A 21,470-nucleotide genomic window follows, 5' to 3' on the forward strand; every position below is an offset into this window, starting at 1 on the left:
GCAGTTAATCTTGGCGGGGCTCTGTAGTTTGACGGGCTTTGTTACAAGCTAAATGGCTCTCCCCCTTTCCACCTGAGTTTTACTCTGACCCTGTAGCTTGAATAAAGTTATTTCCTCTGGCTTTGTTATGGTCTTGGCCTTAATTCCTTCCACCTTTTCCATGTCCCTGACTGTCTATGATTTTTCTGTCTCAGTTTCTGATATCTAAAAGCTTCTAAATTCAGGAACATATATAATTCTATATTACCCTTCTTTTTGGATTCATGAAGGGCCGCTTCTCTGATGCTGTGATTACAAACTTTAGTTTTCATCTTTGGAATCATTTTATCATTTAGGACCAACATTTCAGGAGTAAAGAAAGTTAGACATGCCACGTGACATCAGACTCTTGCTGTATCCAGCTAAAATTTCTGGATCTCATTACTCCAATCATTATTTTGTTCGTTTATTCATTCATTCATTCATTCATTCATTCATTCATTCATTTGTTCATTCATTCACTCACTCACTCATTCATTCATTCACTCACTTGTTCATTCTAATAATCCCTTGACAAATACTTGTGGAGTGCTTTTTCTGCCAAGCACTAAACTAGGACTGAGGATAAGTCATGATCTGCTACAACTGTGGTTGCTCTGTGTGATACCAAATGCAAATATTAGGGGCATATTGAGAATATTTAACAAAAGGAACTATATGGCTGAATAAGTTTCAGGTAGTTAAAAGGGGGCGTTGAGATTAGACAGGCTGGGTGTGACCTGTTGCTAATTACTTAACCTACTGGAGGATCTTTTATTCTCCCTACAATGCAAACAGTTGAGGATTGTCGTGGGAATGAAAAGAGATAATGTACGTGAAAATGTCTTCCAGTTAGAGTTAGTTTTATTGGTTAATTTTATTAATTTATTTGGGCACAGACACGGGAATTTTAAGAAACTGGTGTCAGTGAAATTTTGAAACTGGGAACTTTGCGATTCCTCACTCTTCTGGGTGTTTGTTTTAGTAGTCTTTCATTCTTCCATTCCAGTTAGACTCCACCCTGGGTACTTGAATGACCTCTGCAGAGGTGAGTTAAGAAAGGCTGGTTTTTGCATTCAGTGCATTTCTCTAGGACCTGACCACATGAAAGTTTCCCTGCTAGCAAGGAGAACTCCATGTTTTGAGAAATAAACTGAAATCGACTATCCTGTATTCTCAACCAACAGCACATTCTGACATAACCCTGTCAACTTCTTAATATATCGTTTTGTTGAGTTGTTCTGAGGATACTCTTTTGCTCCTGCAGCTAAATTCAACAAACATTTATTGAGCACCTTCCAGATGCCAGACCCTGTGCTACCTGGGATACCAAAATGTGAAAAAAACAATTCCTGCTCCATGAATTTCTTGCAAATAACTCAAAAGGTAAGGAAAAAAAGTGTCTGCATACCAAGTGGTATTCAGAGCATACTTGAAATTCCCAGCTTTGAATTCTCCAGCTCTCTTGTAAAACTGGTCAGTTTTGTTCCTTGAGCTAAATCTTTCCATGTGTTATCTGCTCTTTGTCCTTCTCTCTTCCACCTGTTCCCGTCTGCAGGTGCCACTGGTAAGATTCATTTCACCCTACGAGTGTGACATATTTGGATTTAGTTGCAAAAAATGCCTTCCACAAACAATCGCTACACCAAAGTGACTGCGTTGAATCATTGTAAAATGATGTGAGATGTTTTGAATGAGCCAGCCTGTACATTCACTTTCCTCCGTTCATCCACCTTTGAAAGACACAGCTGCTGTCTAAGGTAGGAGAGCACGTTTTTAAATGAACTAATTATCCATCTCCAAGGACAAATGTTCTCAGAGTTCCTGTATCCCTTCACGTTCTCTTACTCCCCTCCCAGCAGGGAGAAGCTGACTTGCAGAAAAAGGATCATTGCCATCACCAGCATGAATGAGTAATGTGGTACCCTCCATCCACTGGTTCACAAAAACCCATGGGGTGTGGGCAGAGGGTGGAGGAAGAGGGACAGAGGAGGTGATGGAGCCGGGTATAAATATAATCTCATTGCCCATTACTTATTGAACATGTGCTCCGTGCCAAGCACTTTCAGAACATTATCTCTAATCCTTACATCAATCCTGCAAAGTGGATGTTTTTACTTCTAATAGTATACACAGGAGGAGACCATCCTCAGAGAGATAAAGTGATTAGCTGCTGATCATACAGACTCTTTCAAACCCTGCTCTGCCTGACACCAACACTTGTTCCTTTTCATTCTAACCAGGATTTTCAAACTCTATTTCCTGCAAGTTGATTCGGGGTGGGAGTGGGGGTGGGGTTCAATAAATTCTACTTCTACATATATAAAACTATTTAGAAAAAAAGTACACTCAAAAGATCACTGACACATTATTGCGTTTTGTACAGGTAGCTTTTTACACTTGATCTTAGCCAAAAGGCCGAGAAGCGATGACAGGTAGCTTTTTAAATACATGTTTTTGAACTTAACACCTAAGCTTACTCTGACTTGATATTGCTTGTATCTGTTGCATATTTTGGAATGATGACAAAGATGTGATTTGAAAAATGGGTTTCCTAGGTAGGAGATAAAAGATTGACAATTACTCGTCTACAAATTACACTACTCCTTTACCAAGAGGTATACTTCATAATACACAGCAAACATAATAAGTACCATATCAACATGTACAAGACAGCATATGTAACAAGCATCATACAGTGACTAATACAAAATAGTTAAGCAAACTGTAGGGGGAGGCAGGGTAAACCTCTTTTGTCTTTTATAGCTATTTCTAAAAAAGTATGTGTGTGTTTGCTGGAACCAATTGTTTGATAGTTGGGCAACTATATTCTATTTTTTTCCTCATTGGCCAATCCATTTTACGAAATAGAGTCTGTGTTTCTGTTGCTTAGGTTTCGTAGTGATGAGATCTCAGTTTCAAAACACGTATGTGCAGGTTGGTTTCACCCAACTTCACGGCCAAATCATGCCCTCCCAATTTTGACCACTTGTTCCAGAAAAGTTTCCTTGTTTTCAACAGAAATCTAACAGGTGACTGCACATCTGTGCCTACTACAGAAATCGATACATCCCCTCTTCACACACACACATAAAAAACCTTAGACTACTAAGCAGTTGATAATGTCACCTTCATACTTGAAGAGCAGTACTTTTTTCTCAGATCAGCATCAACGTTATTAAAAGTTCAGATCCCAAAATGACAGTTCACTTGGAAGAACTTTATTCTGCAGGCTTCCTTTCAAAGGTGTCATGGTGACGTGGACAGCTTTTACTATTCTTCTTATTTTATGAGAGTAGAGTTCAAGAGTATTTTCAGGGAGAGACTGTAAGAGAAATGACCACGCTGAGTGTTCACTATTACCTCAGACTTTTAGGTGGACCTAAAAGGTCACAGTGGGTGACCTCTAAGGCTCTCTCCTTCTAACTTTAAGATTACACAAGTTTAATCCCTTGTACGGCTTTATGTTAACAAAGAAGATCAGTTTGCTGCTTTCTTCCTCTGTTTCTTACCTAGCAAATTACTTCCTAGTATGTCTCTGAAGATTTGACGGGTGTATTTTACCTCTATTTTGCCATCAGTCATGGTATCTCTATAAAAGGAGACAACTTTATTTTATAGATATGGAGGCAGAGGCCATCTGAGGTTAAGTGGTTTGTCCAAATCATACGAGTATGTGACATATGTAGGACCAACAGCTGAACACAGCTTCAGGTATCTTTCTGCAAATAAGAGGCCATGCTCAAAACTCAAGAAATTTTCAATCCCTGTCTTTCATTGGTATGATTTTGAGTATAAGTGCGTGTTTGTATGTGAGTGTTTGAGTTCAGAGATTGTATAGAACTCAACTTTGTATTTTAAGTACCCAGCACTATGCTGGATATAGGTATAATACTTCATAAATCTATGTGGAATGAATAAAAGAGTACCAGGAATATAACCTCGTCTAGCAGAAGATAGTGGCATTTTCATTTTTTACCTTCGTGGAATTCGTTATTCTCAGTTCCTCATGCTGCCACGCCATCTCCCCCACCAAAGCCTGAAATCTCCCCATTATTAACAAATACATCTATAACAAGCCATGATCTTTACTTGAAACTCAGTGGGAAGAGCAAAGATGTTAGCAGTAGAGCTGCATTTCAAGCTTTGGGTATCTTTTCTAACTTCTTTATGCTTCCATTGAGTCTAACAACAACAAATACAGCCACTTTTACCACTATTAAGCTAGTATTAAGTACTCAACTAGAGCCAGGAAATGTGTTAGGGTCTTGCATGCATCATAGTATTGAGTCTGCATGACACACCTGGAAGGCCTGTCTCATTATCCCCATTTAACCCTGGCTCAGAGACATCGAGTCTCCTGTCCAATGTCACACAGCCGGAGCTGGGAGAGGGGTAATGGCCACTGAGTGCTTGATGGCCAGCCCTCCATCAACAGTAGCTATTAGGATAATGGAGCAGGCCTTGGGGCATATAACACAATGAGTGTACAGCATCTTAGTAACAGTAAATTTATGGGATGAATTTCCTCCCTCCCTGATAACAAAGACAGTCAGCAGAAAGGCTATCTCTGCTCGAGGAGCTAGGAAACTTGAGGATGGGTTGGGGGTGAGGATTTGGGAGGGGATCACATGTCTCTAAAATGAAAATTGTTCCTTTGAGAACGTACTCCTCAACATTCAGCTATGGGGGTATATGACAGTTACAAACAGGAAACAGAGGCTAAGACACGTTTTATCAATTTCACAATTTACCCATGGTGTGTCTTGATGTGCTGTATAGGTTTGACTATTACACAGAACAGGATGGAACATTCTTCCTTGTTCTGCCTTTAAGAGAAATCTGTTGCTATATGCTCAGCCTTCGGGCGAGTGTACCTGCAAGGTTTCAACGCAGAGCAGCCAGAAGAGAATCATAATGCTAGCAGCGTTATCTGCTGACACCAAGGACAGGAATACACTTACAGCCTAGACTTGGCTTCTTGCCTCTTGTTGAGGCAGAGCCAGGCTTGCTGACAACCTCCCGGAGTTACTCTCGCTTACGCTACTAGCACTATTTAAATCTCTCTCGATAGTGTATTGCTGTGTTCTTCAAGCCTATTCTCTCTCTAATCTCACTTCTCATTTGTTTACCTCTCAGAAACTAAAGGAACAAGAAAGGGTACAGAGCAGAGGATGTTAACCAATCTTGAACCGAATCCCTGATCTCTCAGAAAGGTGAGAGAAAGGCCCCAAAACCTCTCAATTTCTTGAGGTTTCAGGTAGATTAAAAAGTAAGTATGCCTAAAGGGGGCTAGCAAAACGTTTGTTTGTTTGTTTATTTATTTATTTATTTTAGCAATTTACTATCATAAATGAACATTTTAGCACAAAATAATATAAAGCAATCCAATTGTGTAAAGAATAGGATATTTGCAGTGTTTATTAAAAAATGCATCTTCAGAGTGCTCTTTTCAGGTCATGTGGTCCAACCATGGGTCACAGGTTAAGGCTGTCTGGTGAATGTTTTATTTTTTCAACCCCCAGAGTGTTTCTCTGTGAGTGTATGTGTAATCTCATTTCAAAAAGAAGGCTTATAGAAGTGGCCGGTTAGCTCTGTTGGTTAGTGCGTGGTTCTGGTAGCACCAAGGTTGCTGGTTTGATCCCCGCATGGATCACTGTGAGCTGAGCCCTCCTTAAAGAGAGAGAGAGAGAGAGAGAGAGAGAGAGAGAGAGTTTATAAAAATTTGCAGATTGCTGGCAATGTGGGTCCCTGGTTTCTCTTTACTCAGCCTTGCTAAGTGGCCCCTGAAATATCCAAACCAATGAACGGAGCTCCTGGTTTTTGATATTCAGAAGACTACTTTTTTAAATTGTTAAATTCTTTAGTCTTGCAATTTAACTTAATATTAAAAACTCTTTTAAATGACTTGATGTTTTTTGTTTTCAAATGTGTAGTAATCTTGAAATTCTTTTTTTTTTAATTTACTTCCTCTCTATCCCTGTTCTAGAATATGTAAGGTTATAAATGGGACATTGATCATACAGAATAGGCAGTGGTCTAAACCCCACCCCGCTACTCCACGGCTCTGTGACTGGAAATGCTTTCCATCTCTGGTCCTTAGTTTCTCTAAGATGAGATGGTGATGTCCGTTTCTCAAGTTCCTTTTAGCTTTTAAAAGGCAATGGTTTTTCTTACTCCCATTCTCCACTTCCTGCCAAATTGTCCCCAGAATACTTTAATATCTATTTTCCAAAGCTATTGTCATGGTGCGCAGGCCTATTCTGTTAGGAATAAAACGTTTTCTTATTTTTAACTACAACAAAACCCAATACTTAATAGGCATAGATTCAGACTTATTTTTTCCCTTGAGCTGGTGGCAGCTAAATGTTTGTCATTATGGTGAAGAGCATGTTTCTGGTAATACTCAAGCCACTATAAAAACTTTAAAATAAAGAGAAAAGATTTAACTTCGGCTCAGGTAAGTTGTCTGACACAGATCTGCACTGATAGCTTGGGGACAGTAGATGGCGATATAAGTGCATCAAATAATAAACATTTCCTTGATTGGTTCAGTATTAAGATCCCAATGATTGAGGCCAGAACAGGTTAACACATTTAGTTAAAGAAACAAAGTCAAATATAATCAGGTGTTGGACTGTTAGCTAATATTCTGATTGTGTTCAGTAACCTGATACTTATTGAAAGAAAAGATTGACACATTAGAAATTAGTTTATCCTACTGCTGAGTCTACCTTCAAGCTAATTCTTGGGGGTGAGAATTGGCAATAAAGGGGATATCTCTAATTCATTCTTTCTATTTTATTTATTTTTAAATAGCGATTGTTTGGGATAGAGTGTGTCTCACATATATTATTCATAGATGAAGTACTATATTCCTATTAAGGATGTGAGTCCTAAGATACTGGTGTTTTAAAGTGGAAATAGCTGACTTACTGTAAACTGTTGGCTGGGCCATTATTGACTGGCAGGATCAACTGGAAGCACTTTGTTAGTGGATTAGGTTGCCCTGGAAATGCCTTCCTGAAACTCTAATGATGCACTTAAGGGAGTCTTCTGGGGCAGGAGTAAAACGTCTCTTTGCAGGCGTGTCTTCCACCAGAGTCCTCTTGGGATGAGTGGGGAGGGGGTGGGGCACACCCAAGGAGATGCTCAGTAAGGAAACAGCCCCAGAAAGAGGTTGCAGGTTACAATTTCTTACAGGTAAGCGAAGATAATGGAGATAAGGACTAACTTGTGTAAACTGTGGGCTTTCTGAGGGTACCAGCGCTTCATAACATTCTTTTGAAAGAGCGCTATCAATTCCAGGGAGACTGTATTTATTTATCATTTATTTATTGGGGGGGGGGTGGGGTGGCAGAGGGATGGAGAAGCTAGGAGAAAAAAAAAAGAAGAGAGCATTTGAGAGAACATGGTTTAATCCCCTCTGATTAAAAACGCTGCTTTGTAGCTTGAACGTTGGGGGTCATTCGGTGTGCTTTTTATTTTTTTCTTAAACAAGCTTTAGTGGGGAAATTTGCCCTTCAGCAGAAATTCAGTGCATGTGCAAAGGGTTTGTTTGTAGATTTTTCAAGTGAAAAATCACTTGGGTTTATCTCATCACTGGGTTGGGGGGGTTGTTTGGGGGGGGCGGGGGGATGGAGGTGTAAAGACTAGAGGAAAGGGCAAAGCAAAGGCCCTTGGATGGAAACTCCACACTTCCGGACAGGGCAGGGAGGGAAGTGGATGCCCGGTGCCGCGTCCCCGCCCCAGGCCAGAGCGCCCGGGAGTCTCGTGTCCACGGCTGGCGCGCGTCGTCCCCGTGCAGTCCTGGCGACCTGTCACCGAGGAGGACGTGACTCGGAGCTGCCTCCGCTTTCTCCAAGCCATATTCCTTTAAGATGATGTAATAGTCATTTCCCTGGATGGTTTCTTGCCTGCACTGCTGAAACAACAGCAGCCAGCCCAACTGCGCTGGGAACTGTGGAACCACCCAGCTCCGCCGCCCGCGGAAGCCGAGCCGAGCCCCCGCCGGTAGCTCTGCGCTGCGGCGGCGCCGGCTCCTATCAGCGCCCCCCGGCTCCCACCTGGCTGGGAACATGGGAGCCCGTTCGCTCTTGCTGGCAGGTGGGGTGGCTACCTGGGACCCCAGCAGGGCACCACTGTCTTTCTTTCTGCTTCTGGGCTTTCTGAAAAGCTTCTAAGTCCCGGTACCTCTGGCAACTCTCTTCTGTTTTAAGGATTCTTGCTGAAGGTTGGATTTTTTTTTTTTTTCCCTGGCGACGCTTTGGTTGAATATTTTTCTCAGCTTTGCTGCTTCAACCCAATCACCTGTCATCAGGGTTTAACTTTTGTGTGACTTGTTTTAACTTGAGATTGGCAGTGAATATATACATACATACATATATACATACAAGTATACATTTATATAAATATATATAAAATATTGTTATTTTCTAAGAGCAATCTTTCTGGCACTTTTCATTGATACCTCTGTCCTTTACCTCTGTGGGATTTGACAAGCTCAAGGCTCAGTGTGGCTGTGGATTCTGACTGCTTTGCAAATGGGTATTTCTTCACAAGACTGGGTTTCCAGCACTCACTAAGGTAAGTTCTGAGGCTTATTGATTTTCCTGTCCAGCTGAAAAAAAAAAAATCCCTTTTCAGGAGTTGAAAATTGCATATTCCTTTTAAATGAAGAAATACAAATAGAAATGTTTTTAATACTCATTTCTGGAGACAGAGGCATACAGATAAACATGCAGACACAAAATAGCTTGAGAGAAGCTAGGATTTAGTTGAATAATGGCTGAAATCAGTAATTCCAGGGCTGCTTATGTAAAATAATCTCTCCCTCCCTCCCTCTCTCCCTCCCTCCCACCCTTCTTCCTTCCTTCCTTCTCAGTCCCTCTCCTCTCTCCAGTGCTCTCTCTTTTTCTGACTCATGCTGGGTTTGAGGAAATAATTTTCTTTCTTTTCCTTCAGACAGACCTCTGAGTAACTGGGGACTTGGCCTGTCTTGTCTACTGAGCCTGGGGGAAGATCGAATGGAGATGAGTTGGTTATATTCCATGAAGTAATAGCTCACCACCAGCCAGGGTTTAAACTACTTCACCTGTGGACTCTTCTCAATTTTGCTTTCTTGGGGAAAAATCTAGGATAAGAGGAGGTCGTTTTTAACAAGTTAGCATCTTCCTGCCTCCCTGACAAGTTGATGCAGAGGATAAGGCTGTGACTCCATTGGATTGCACCTTCATAGCAAAATAGGAAGAGAAGAAGAAAGGGACAATGGCTCTGAGTGGCAACTGTAGTCGTTATTATCCTCGAGAACAAGGGGCTGCAGTGCCCAACTCCTTCCCTGAGGTCGTGGAGCTGAATGTTGGGGGTCAAGTGTATTTCACTCGCCATTCCACATTAATAAGCATCCCTCATTCCCTCCTGTGGAAAATGTTTTCCCCAAAGAGAGACACGGCTAACGATCTAGCCAAGGACTCCAAGGGAAGGTTTTTCATAGACAGAGATGGATTCTTGTTCCGATATATTCTGGACTATCTCAGGGACAGGCAGGTGGTTCTGCCTGATCACTTTCCAGAAAGAGGACGACTGAAAAGGGAAGCTGAGTACTTCCAGCTGCCAGACTTGGTCAAACTCCTGACTCCTGATGAAATCAAGCAAAGCCCCGAGGAATTCTGCCATAGTGACTTTGAAGATGCCTCCCAAGGAAGCGACACGAGAATCTGTCCCCCTGCCTCGCTGCTCCCTGTGGACCGCAAGTGGGGTTTTATTACTGTGGGTTACAGGGGGTCCTGTACCATGGGCAGAGAGGGGCAGGCAGATGCCAAGTTTCGGAGAGTTCCCCGGATTTTGGTTTGTGGAAGGATTTCTTTGGCAAAGGAGGTCTTTGGAGAAACTTTGAATGAGAGCAGAGACCCTGACCGAGCCCCAGAGAGATACACCTCCAGATTTTATCTCAAATTCAAGCATCTGGAAAGGGCTTTTGATATGTTGTCAGAGTGTGGATTCCACATGGTGGCCTGTAACTCCTCTGTGACAGCATCTTTTGTCAACCAATATACAGATGACAAGATCTGGTCAAGCTATACTGAATATGTCTTCTACCGTAAGTGCAAAGGGTTCTTTTTATTTTTCATGTGTATTGATTCTCTTTACTGATGTATATGGTCTGCATGTTCAGTCGATGTCTAAGGAATGCTATTTTGGGGATTTTTTTTTTTTTTTTAACTCTTGGGGTATAGAGCATTAGAGGTTATAATTCAGCTCTCATGTCTTACCAAAGGCAACTTTTATCTACTTTTCCAATGAAGTCACAGAATATTCAAAGGCCTCAAAAATCACAAGATGCAAATGATATTGGTATAGGTAATATGTGGAATGAAAATAGACATGTATATCGGTTCGCCAGATATTGAATTGTGAAGATAAGGCAATGATTAGAACTGGGCTGTTGGTCCATGGAGATTGGTAGACTGAAGTGGATGAAGGGCTGCTGTCTATTCTTTTATCTGAACTTTGGGGTCTCTGAAGCTGGTTGCTGAAGACTTGCTTTCATCGGGGGGCTTTGAAAACACAAATGGGTGCTGAACTGAGTGACGTGATCTTGGCTAGATGGCAGTAGAGACTGACGAAAGACCCCTTTCCTCCTCCCCCCACCCCCAACCCCAACCCGAGTCTGAAATTTGCTTTCATAGGCTTTACAAATCAGCTGTTGGACTCTTTAGCATTTTGTAGTGAGACTTGAGTTGCACTGCAGACTTAATTAAGCTGAACTTCGTTTAAGATCCATCTAAAAGGAGCTAGATCCTTAAGAACTGTCAATCACATGCAAACATCTAGACAGCTAAGGTGATAGAATTGCTGACATAAAAGGTAACCAGAAGGAAAGAAAACTATTGTACTGAAGCTTTTTTAAAAAATAAGGGTTTCTTAGAGGTCAGTCCACTTGCTTAGATGACAACTTATGGTACAGATTGCCTGTTTTCTTGAAATGACATTATTCTAGATAAACTATAATCCATTGACCTCTGACGGGAGAACAGTAAATACGTCTGTAAAGTTGAGTGCTTGATTTAACTGCTGATATTCAACAGGACTGGGAATTGGGACGTGAATCCCATAAGGAATATTTTTCCAGTGTTAACGTTCGATTTCTTCTATTCTTATTTTAAGGCAGACCTATACATTTAGGGGGTTAAAATGTCTAAATTCCTTTAAACATAAAGGTACAAATGAATTTTACAGACTGATTTTTGCCTACTGTTGTGCTGATTCCTTTGGAGACAGTGCCGGGAACCTTGGTGAACTGGCCAGTGGGAAGCCAAATTATTCCGTACTGGGTTATTCATACATTGGGTGTTTAGAAGTGAAGATACATGGAATGTGTAGAAAGGACAGCCTATGGAGAAAAATAAAATCAGCTATCAGTTCAGGATCATATTGATATGCAGTAACAAGCATGATTTGGTCCAATAACCCTATTCATGGCCTTTATCTATAATCTGTATCTACCTGTGTGATGGAGCTCAGTCACCCGATACTGTTTTCTTTCTTCGGGTGAATTTCCCACTAGTGTAGAGATAAGACTAGCTTTTTAGCCTTTTGTAAAGGACTCTGACTTTATCTGTGATTCTGTAGAACAAATATCTTTTCCTTCCTTTTCGGAAAAAGAGAAAATGCACCGTGGGGAGAGTTCCAATCTAGCTTTGTGATATTTTCCTTGTTCTCCAATTTCTAATACTTGAAAACAGCATTTTAAAAAGCTTCAGTCAAATAAATGAAAGCATACCAGCCACCCCCCCGCCCCCTGCCCCAAAAGACTGCACTAGATTTCTAATCACTTGCTCACCTAAATGAGGCTCAGAACCTGACATGCCTATTAGCTCAGCGACATTTCTGGGTTCATCACAGACTTATGTATCTAACCCTGTGCCCTCTGGAGGGGCTCTGTTCTGCTGATCGTATGACTGCTTCCTTCTCTGTTGGACTGCTGAGAGAGGTTGTCAAGGGGCAGCTTGCCCTCCATCCCTCCACGGACAGGCTAGCATAAATACACAGCAACTTCATATTGCACAGCATATATGCCTCATATGATAAGCTTCCCCTCAGTGCCCAACATCTATGGCTCAGTGTTAACTCTTCCTCTGTCTTAGGACCAATCAAACTGACAGCTGGCTTTCTAGGGTGCGTAACAGCTTCCTCACAGCTGCTTAGCCATAATTATTTAATTAGAAGCTGCCAACTGTGCCTATATAAGCATTAATTCATCAAACTGTTGTGCTTGAGTTAATGGGCCAAAACTGTGGGAGGTGCTCTAAAGCGTCAGTTGACTGCGGGCAATCTTCGGTGAGCGAGCGCTAGCCCCATTAAGCCCAGCTCAGAGCCACCGAGTCCCCGGCCACTGTGTGCAGTGTAGAGTGGAGTGCTCAGAGGACAGGAGCTGCAGCCGGCCGGATTCTAAGGGGCAGCACACAGCTCCGGGAGTGTGCCCGCATCCTCACAAACCAACCAACCAGCTACCAACCAGCCGCCAACCAACCAACCAACAAAAAAAGGATGCTCTTTGTGGAGGAACTCAGCTTCCTCCTAGTTCAAATTCATATATATATGGAGAGAGACAGAGAGAGACAGAGAGAGACAGAGAGAGAGAGAGAGAGAAACTCCATAGATCCAAGAAATTAACTCCAAGCAATCACACTCTTCTAATTACCCAGGGATAATGCAGTCACTTTCCCTGGATCCGTATCACAGTAAAAAATAAATAGCAAGAAGTTAATACATTGCATTTGGTGGTTGACAGTCATGGGGAGAGACCACTTCTTCCTATTTGCCTAATTTTCTTAGAAGTTTTCCAAGGGGAAATGAACCCAAAATCTGTCTCTCAATTATTAAGTGGTTAGATTTTTGCCTCATTTAATCTTCATGTAGACCTGGAGATTAGCCTCAGGTAGTTTGAACTGCATGTTTAGTTCCTGTGAACCATGAACAATTAAAGTCAACAGGTGCTTGTATGCATTTGAGAGGGTAGTAAGAAATGTGTGTCTACATTGCTTACACATCAAAATACGATATGGGAGGTACTATAGATTATGACTCACTTACCAGCAACCAAGAAAATGTGAGTGATACACGAACATACAAAAGAAATGTCTGTCCTGGGATTACCTCACAAATGGTGTTTTAGATATGTTTTTTGTTTCAATTTCAACCATTGAGGAGGTACCTTTCCTTCTTTCCCACCCGGCTAGATAAATAATTACCTCCTTCAAGGGTTGTATAGAGAAGGTAATATCATAAACATCAGAGAATGCCTTCTTGATTCACCTCTAAATGAAATGGGAGCTAAGTAATTTGGAAAAGAGAAGTTCTGATCCAGACACTCAATAGCCATTCACACCACTTAGAAACAAAATCACAGGTGCATGGAAATAAATGAACCACTTATTTAGAGCCATTTTCCAATGCCTGAGAAAGTGGGAAGAGAATTATGCACATTTCCTCAATCCGACTCATGAGTGAGTTACTTCAGACAAGTGCCTGAAAGCACTCCGATTGAAAGGCATTTGCCTCTAATAAAACTGTGATAACATGACCACAAGTAGGGAGTTTAATTCATAGGATACTTACTCTGAGCTCTGGGAATTAGAGAGACACCAATTCATCACTTTTTCAACAAATTGCTGCACGTACGTTCATTTTAGCCTTTCTTCTCTTTACCTCTTTTCCTTACATTTAAAGGGCTGTTGCCACAAAAGTCTCTAACTTGCTTTGTGTACAGAGTATATATCTTCAGGGCTGTGGACTGAGATGAGATGTTGGAGAAAAGCAAATCAGAAAATGATTTCTCACTTAGAATTCGGCTGCATGGCCTTGTATTGGGAAGGGATATGTGGGTCTGGCCACTGTGAATAACTTACCCAACGTGGACTTTAAAAACTTCTGTAAGTGAGTGTGTTTTTATAGGAAAACAGGTGGGAATCCTGAAATGATTCCAGCTCTGATTATCCTGGTTACTTTGAAAGATACCAATGAAAATGCCAATGCTTATTACCCACAGAACTATGATGTTGGTACATTCAAAAATGAAGCCAACAGGACAGAATCATGGCCTCTACCACCACCGACATCTCCACTTTCTGGGATGATTTTCTGCCTTATCTACCTTAGACGCTCTCTTTCCGTCTTGTTTTAGTGATTCCTGCTTTGATGTTCTTTCCCTCCGTGCTGTAATCAAGACTTGTTGTCAGTAAAAACTCTGTTCTGCCATTATATTTAGCATACTTTTAAGGCATGGTGTAACTTTTCTCAGGGGTTTTTGTACAGAAGAAATCTTTTAATAGTTTAATAGTTGTGGATCAGGAAACTGTACTCTGAAGGCAGTGTTCTTAGACTTAAAGTGCCTTAATTTATAACTAAAACAATATATAGCACAACTTAAATATAAGGCTTCATCAAGAAGTCAATTTAGACCCAGGTGTGGGCAGATATTGGATGGTGATGGTGATGATAATGGGCAGGGGTGGTGGATGGAATTTTTTCTTATCTCTTTAAGATGCTGTGCTCTGAGCATTGGGTTCAATATAACAGTGATAGAAGCATGTTAGAAAGATATTTCATTATATTGTTTGCTTTTTCATGCCAAACAAGATGTGTTACCAGAGCCCAATCCCTTGTGGAAGGTGATTCAAGTGGTCCCTTCCTCGGTCTGTGGCCTCACTGAATGAATTTGGCAGCAAGTGTCAATATGTGGACAGAAAAGGGAGGTCTCTCAGATTGCCCACAAGTGCCTTGATAAGTTAAAAAAATATCTGTACAACTGGAAAGAGAAGGCCAAATGCTATTGACAGCCGAATGAGGTTTGGATCTTATCGAAGGAATTAGAAATGGAACTAGCAGCTAAGGTGCCACAAAGCTCCATTTGGATCCCCTCCAAATACAAACTATGGAGAGGAGCGACTGTTAGGAGGCAGTGCCAGTCCAGTGCACAGAAAGCAGTTCCTTCAGAAATTGATAGATGAATACTCAGTGTCTGCATCGCAACTGTTGCTCTTTTTCTTTGGTCTTGGCTATAACTTTCCTCAAATACTGGATTTCTTGGCAAGTCAGTACAGAAATTTTTCAAATGCATCCAAGTGTCGAGACACTCGGCTCCAATAATAACAATTATCATTACAAGACCGATCTTGTTTCATATATATTCCTACCTCCTTTCCCTACTGTCTGCACTGGATTATTTTGAAGTAAATTTCAGACAGCCATGATTTCATTCATCCATAAATGCTATACTATATGTTTCTAAAATATAGTATATTATGTTTGAACTGAAAAAATAACAGTGCAATTGTCGCATACAAAATTAATATGTAAGTCCTCAACGTTCTGTGACTTTAGGCCAATCTTTGTATAACGAAACCAGTTGTACCATAGGCTGATGGATAGAAACAATAGTTAAGTTCCTATGACATCTCATCGATGTTATAACAAAATGACGTTGAATAAACGACATTGTTCGAGGACTTGCTGTAATTCTTAAATACAATTTAATATGCAGTTGGTGTTCAAACTGCTTTGATTTTGCTCACAATATTTTCTTAAAGTTGGCTTGTTTGAGTTAAGGTCCAAATGAGATCCATTCATTACCTTGGGCTGCGATTTCTATTCTCTTTCGAAATGAAAGAAAAACAGTTGCATATAACTTACATGCAACCAAGTGGCAAAACGTATATCCTAATTATCTTTTCATTTCTCCTTCCCTCCCTCCCTCCTTCTCTCCTCTCTTGCTCTCTCTCTTTTTCTCCAACTTATCGGAAGAAACCAAGTTGTTTGTCATGTTAAATGTCCTGCATTCTGTGTTTTGCTGATCCAGCGCTGTGATCTCTGTGATGTCATAAGCACATTTTTTTTTTCCTGACCCTTCTATTTTCTGTACATTTGTTAGATTTAGACTCGAGATTCTAGAGACTTGATCAGATTCAAGTTCAGTATTTCTAGCAAGAAATCATCACAAATGATGGCAAATCCACATTGAATTTGCTTTGACAGATTGAAATGCTATATACTATGAAGGCAAGGGAAGAGAATATTTTTATTGTTAGTTTTTCATATTTATCATATAGATATATAGCAATAGGGATCTATTTTATATAGCAGATACCTATTTTTCGTTCAAGCCCTTCAAGAGCTATCTAGTATTCCACTGCTGTTCTCATCATTAGACTGGGGGTGGGTCGGGAGGGGTGGCTACCATCAGGGCTGCAGTGAGCTGACCCACAAGTGCACCGGGTCCTGGGGGGAGGGTCCTGTGTGATGGGGGGTGGGAAGAATTCTTCTGGGTGGGAAAATTCTCCTCCGGGCTGTTCTAATTTTGTACTCTTGGATTCTTTCAACTGTGTTGAAGCTCACGGAACTCATCATCTGTGTTTCCCAAATTTCATCTCTCCCTGTGTTCCTTATCTCAGTAAATGGCAATTCCATCATCACCCCGTTGCCCAAGGAAGAATGAAATCTTGATCATCCTTGTCTCTTCCTTCTCCCCAAGCCCTCGCTCCAATCTGTGACTAGTCCTATTGGCTCTTCTTCCTCTCTCTTAAGTCCATCCATTTCTTTTCATCTCCACTGATGCTGCTTTGGCCCAGGCCACCAGCGTTGCTTTTCTAGACTACTGCAGACACTTACATTGTCCTCTCCACTCCACGTTTGGTGCTGTCCTCTTTGGATCTCGTCTCCCTGCTGCTAACATGGTGAGGTTTCTAACATGTGAGTCTGACCATATTACTGCTCTGCTTCAAGTTCTTCATTCTTTGCAGTTGCTCTTGGAGTGAAATGCAAACTCCTTGCCCTTCATGAAATGACCTCTGGAGTACTGTCATACACTTCCTTCTTCAGTTTTGTACGTGATGGCCCCTGGAACTCCGCCTCCACTTGCTTTGATTAAAGACTTTAGGTTCCATTCTAGAGGTGACTTTTGCTGGGAAGCCTCTCCTAACCTACTGTATCTGGATTAGGCAACTCCTTATCTTTGCCCCATGGGATCCTGTTTTTCTTTCTACGGCACAAATAACACTGTATCTTACTTGCTTATTTAACGGTCTCTCTCGCATTAAGACTATAAGCTCTGTGAAGATAGGAACTGTGTCTGTCAGGTTCATCATAACACCTGGCATAGTACCTGGCAAAAATATAGGTACTCCGTAAATATTTCTCAAAGGAATGAGAAATAAATGCCCACTGCAGGGTTCTATTATGGTCACGAATGATGACACTGTCTTGAATATACCATTACATTGTCTCTTAATAGAAGAACTGGAGAGAAGTGACGGTGTGATGGTGCTTTAAATAATAATAGTGGTATTTCCTAATGCCACTGAGAACTGTAGGTACCAGTAGTTTAAGCACTTTGCATACAAATTGGAATTCTCACTGAAAGATGCTCTCTCTGCTCTTAGCACCTGCACAGAGATTCAAGCTCAAGGAAGTGGAAAAAACACCAGCAGCAAAATCTCCTGTGGTTTTCTTTTAGTTGGTTCATCCAAGCAGGAGCACGTTGAAATTGGGGTGAGGCCTGGGTTTAAGGAATGACCCAGGAAGGATTCAGAAGTCAATAAAGTGCTACAAAATGGAGACAAAAGCCCCCGTGGGAAAAAAAGTCTACTAGACTGCAAAGTGTGCTGTGAGAATTGCCAGGTGGCCTTCATTTTCTTCCTGCTACGTGTTCCGTTTCCTTCTTCCCTCCCTTGCCGTAATCATTAATGGTCATTCCTTAATGCCCGAGGCACTAACGATGGTTAAGAGCCTGGGTTTTGGAACCCAGACTGCTTGAGTTTGAATCCCTAGCTATTTGATCATTGGCAAATTATTTTACTTCTGTGTCTCAGTTTCCTCACCTGTCAAATGGAATTGACAATAGTAGTACTTGCCTCATAGGGTTGTTAGGAGAATCAAATGGGGTGATATGTATAGCGTGCTCATGACAGTGCCTGGGGCCTTGTCCATGCCATGGAAGTGTTAGTAAATAATTAACAGAAGACCAAAAAAAAAAAAATTATGAGGACCTCTGGGAATTCTGGATGCGACACAGGTGCTTCCTCTAAATAATGTACCTGATTCTTTCTAATAGTCCTTGTGGATACTTTGCCCAGTCTGTTGATTCTATGCATGTTCAAACAAGTAAACAAACAAACACTTCTACAAGTGGCTTTTTAAGAGAAAGTTCAAGCTATTTATTTTAATTAAATCTGAATAAACATAAAGTGAACCTCTCAAAAAACTTCGAATTCTAGTGATTCTTTTCTTCCCCCTGCCTATTCCATAACGCAAGTCATTAATAGTGGCTTCCCCTCCCCCCCCACCTTGTTTTTCCAACTGTGGTGTTTTTTTCAGAACCTAGGAGAATATGTGGCAGAATTGAAAATTAAGACTTACAATTTAAATGACATATTCAGTCACGGTAGACTTAGAATAACCTTTATGAACCTCAGCCTAGAGAGTAGTCTCCTTTATGGTGACAGGGAATGATTATTGAGTATGACACTGACAATGGAATCATTAAAATTGTTCCAGAAATGAAAACAAGACGTTTGCTTCACACTGTGCATTGCTGTGCTCTGTGACATTAAAAGGAAATAAGAACGCTAATGGGGACTGTTACCCTGTGACCCATTCTAAAGCCGCCCCATGTGACGAAATTCATACCTTTCAACTTTTATTCATCAGTCCCATTCCAAAGTAGAACATTCTAGTAATGTTCCCACCTGAATTTATAGAGACCTTTTATTCTGGGTATATTGATATAATATGATTAGGAACTAGTTACGTAGATGAAAACAGGGGCAACCCATTATACACAACGATAGCATATTTTAGAGACTTTCAGACAGTTGTATATTGTGTTTTAGATAATATTGTAGACTGTCCAGATCAACAGTACCAGGCAACAAAATAGAGAAGAGGATACCTAGGCTCTGGTAATGGTGACTGTTTTGTGAAGGGGACCTTGGAGCAGCAGAGAAATTCTAGTGACTGGGATAAGGGACATGAGCAGATGGATGTCAGAGGGTGGCAGAGGCATAAAATGAAAACCAACGGAATATAGTTGGAGAAGTGTTGCTGAGTTCTGAAAATACCCCAAACAGAACGAGCTGGCCTATAACACAAAACACATCAAGCACTGGTCAAGCATCATGGTTAATTTTCTTACAGCTTAAGCATTCAGTTACATCAAGTAGAGAAATTTTCCTACGGGCAGGTGCCTGCAAATTTACACTGTAATGCAAACGGAATACAGAATTCATTTTTCATTAATTTGCTTTCTAGCCAACGAGGTGAAGTATCTTGTTTGCTTTAAACAGAGGCATACCTATGTGGAGTTGTGCAATTTGTCAAGCTGCAGTGAAATAGAAAGGTGTTAATTCCTATTTGCTTAAGAAAAATGTGCCTTAGAAAATGAGCGGTTTTGCTTGGCTTTTCTGGATAGGTAGCTACTCCTTTGGCATGGAACTGCAATGACTGACGCGACAACGTGTGATACTTTCAACATTTTAAAGGCCATGTTTAGGCCCATGGGTGCTCAATAATATAAACTATTTGTTTGAAAAGATCTGACTGCTTCACACTTATGGAGGACCTGTCTTATATAAAGTAAATTTTTTTATTTTTATTTTAAGGATTGTCCAATTGAGGTGGGTAGAAAATAGAATATCTGTATGCAAAGAATCAAGATCTTGATTCACAAAGTCCTTATGTTAATGATTTCCTAGTACTTCTCCACAGTCTGCCAGGGAAGTAATTCACAATGTCACAGACCTCATTGATTAGAAACTGCAGGCACTTCAAACCTCTCTCTCTCTCTCTCTCTCTCTCTCTCTCTCTCTCTCTCTCTCTCTCTCTCTCTCGTTTGCAGCTTTCGCTACAAGTAAGTGCCAGGCACACTGTGACCCTGTTATACCCTTTGCTTATGTGTGTGCTAAGTTTCTAGACATCTCCAGAATGGTTATCTCACCCACTCCTTCTAGAAATATTTATTGAACACCTACTGTGCCCCTGAGATTGCATGCAATTTCAGGGTCACTTGGGAACAAGAAGCATGTGGTCAGTGTACTCATGGAGCATATTGTTTTAGAAGAAATTAGACCAGTAAGTGGGCAATTTCCATCTAGTATGATGGGAAGCATGAATTCATGTGACTAGAGAGGAAGCTCCTTATCTGAACTTGGGGAGTCAGAAAATTAAACTAGAGTTTACATTAATGCTTAGAGAGGAGAAAATGCTTACATCTTTAATGCATTTGTTGACTTTAAGATACTAGCTGGCTGATGGAGTCATAAAAGTTATACCTATGATGGCGTAGGAGAACCTTAAGAAAATTTGCAACCATTTGATTTCTTGTTGAATTAGATTTTTTCCACTGATAGCTGTGTGAATGATTTAGTTCCTCCAGCAACCAATAGCTTCCCTTTTAACCTCTTCAGTCCCCTCTTCCATTCAAACTTTTGTCTTGTGAAAGTACAAGTGAAAAATCAGAAGCCAAATGATAGCCGTAAAGTTACTTTATGATCATGTCTGTGGTCTCCTTTTATAATGATTCTCAGAAAGCTGTGTGTCATTATTATTATTTTAACGTTAACTGAGGATTTCTGATTTACCTTGTCAGTCTCACATGCAACTCATTTGCAATAACTACCACAGTGCTAAATACCTAGGGGCTGCTTGATAAGCACTTGTTGAATACGTGCATACATTCATAACACCACATTTTAAAGAAAATGTGAAATGTAAAGTGAATGAAATCTGCCTTAGTTTTACTTGTTTTTTACTTTTGAGCATGGGTGCATCCTGTGAGCGAGAGTGAATCTATGGTTAAATGGGTTAACAACATCAGACCTATCTGGATAAAAACCTTCGTTTTGTCACACCAGGGCCTACTTGGCAAGTGTCTTAACCTCTTTACACCTCCGAACACTCATCAGGGAAAGGAGAATGGGGAAGCTTCCTTCATGGCAGTGTTGTGAAGATTTAGCCAAGGCCATACCATCTTGTTAGCTTGTCTCATCAACAGCCAGGTACTTCATGGCCAGGCTCCTTTAGTTCATCTTACAAATGAGTGTGTTTGGACCGGGAAGGAAAAACTGAGAGAATATGGATCCGATAGAGGTGACCCTCCCACTACTGAAACAAAACTCACGCTGCTGCCCACTGGTTTCACTCTGGACTACTACTATCCACACTTCATGACCTTGAGAAAGGAAAAACACACCACATAACATGCAGTCCTATAGTTCCGTCTGTACGCGCTCCTTTCTTGCCCCTTCTGAAGGCTCTCGTCCATCCACAGTGCTCCATCCATCACACCATCCTTTTGACAGCTCTTAAAATAGGCCAGTCTATTTCCTATTGCGATATACTGCACTTGTGTTCCCTCTCCCCACAATACTCTTCCTTTCACTCCTAGTCTTTCTGAGTCC

The 21,470-nt window shown here is 41.0% G+C and overlaps 1 protein-coding gene and 1 pseudogene across 3 annotated transcripts in view; one reads left to right on the forward strand and one right to left on the reverse strand.

Moving 5' to 3' along the window:
* Positions 1–2,309: 2,309 nt before the first annotated feature.
* LOC141567382 (U2 spliceosomal RNA) lies at positions 2,310–2,448 on the reverse strand (annotated as a pseudogene).
* Positions 2,449–7,100: 4,652 nt separating this feature from the next.
* The window catches only part of KCTD16 (potassium channel tetramerization domain containing 16), a 226,245-nt gene continuing 211,875 nt past the window's right edge, over positions 7,101–21,470 (forward strand). Inside the window, exons 1-2 of one of the 3 annotated variants that reach the window (XM_074313721.1) lie at positions 7,101–7,221; positions 8,983–10,117. In XM_074313721.1, the coding sequence (XP_074169822.1) occupies positions 9,286–10,117 (832 nt within the window). In that variant the 5' untranslated portion in view covers positions 7,101–7,221; positions 8,983–9,285. Of the gene's footprint in view, positions 7,222–7,757; positions 8,605–8,982; positions 10,118–21,470 lie in introns of those variants that run through there. The other 2 variants (XM_019739077.2, XM_019739078.2) reach the window with 2 other exon arrangements.

Source organism: Rhinolophus sinicus, linkage group LG10 (genome assembly GCF_036562045.2).
Source record: "Rhinolophus sinicus isolate RSC01 linkage group LG10, ASM3656204v1, whole genome shotgun sequence".
NCBI lineage: Eukaryota > Metazoa > Chordata > Mammalia > Chiroptera > Rhinolophidae > Rhinolophus > Rhinolophus sinicus.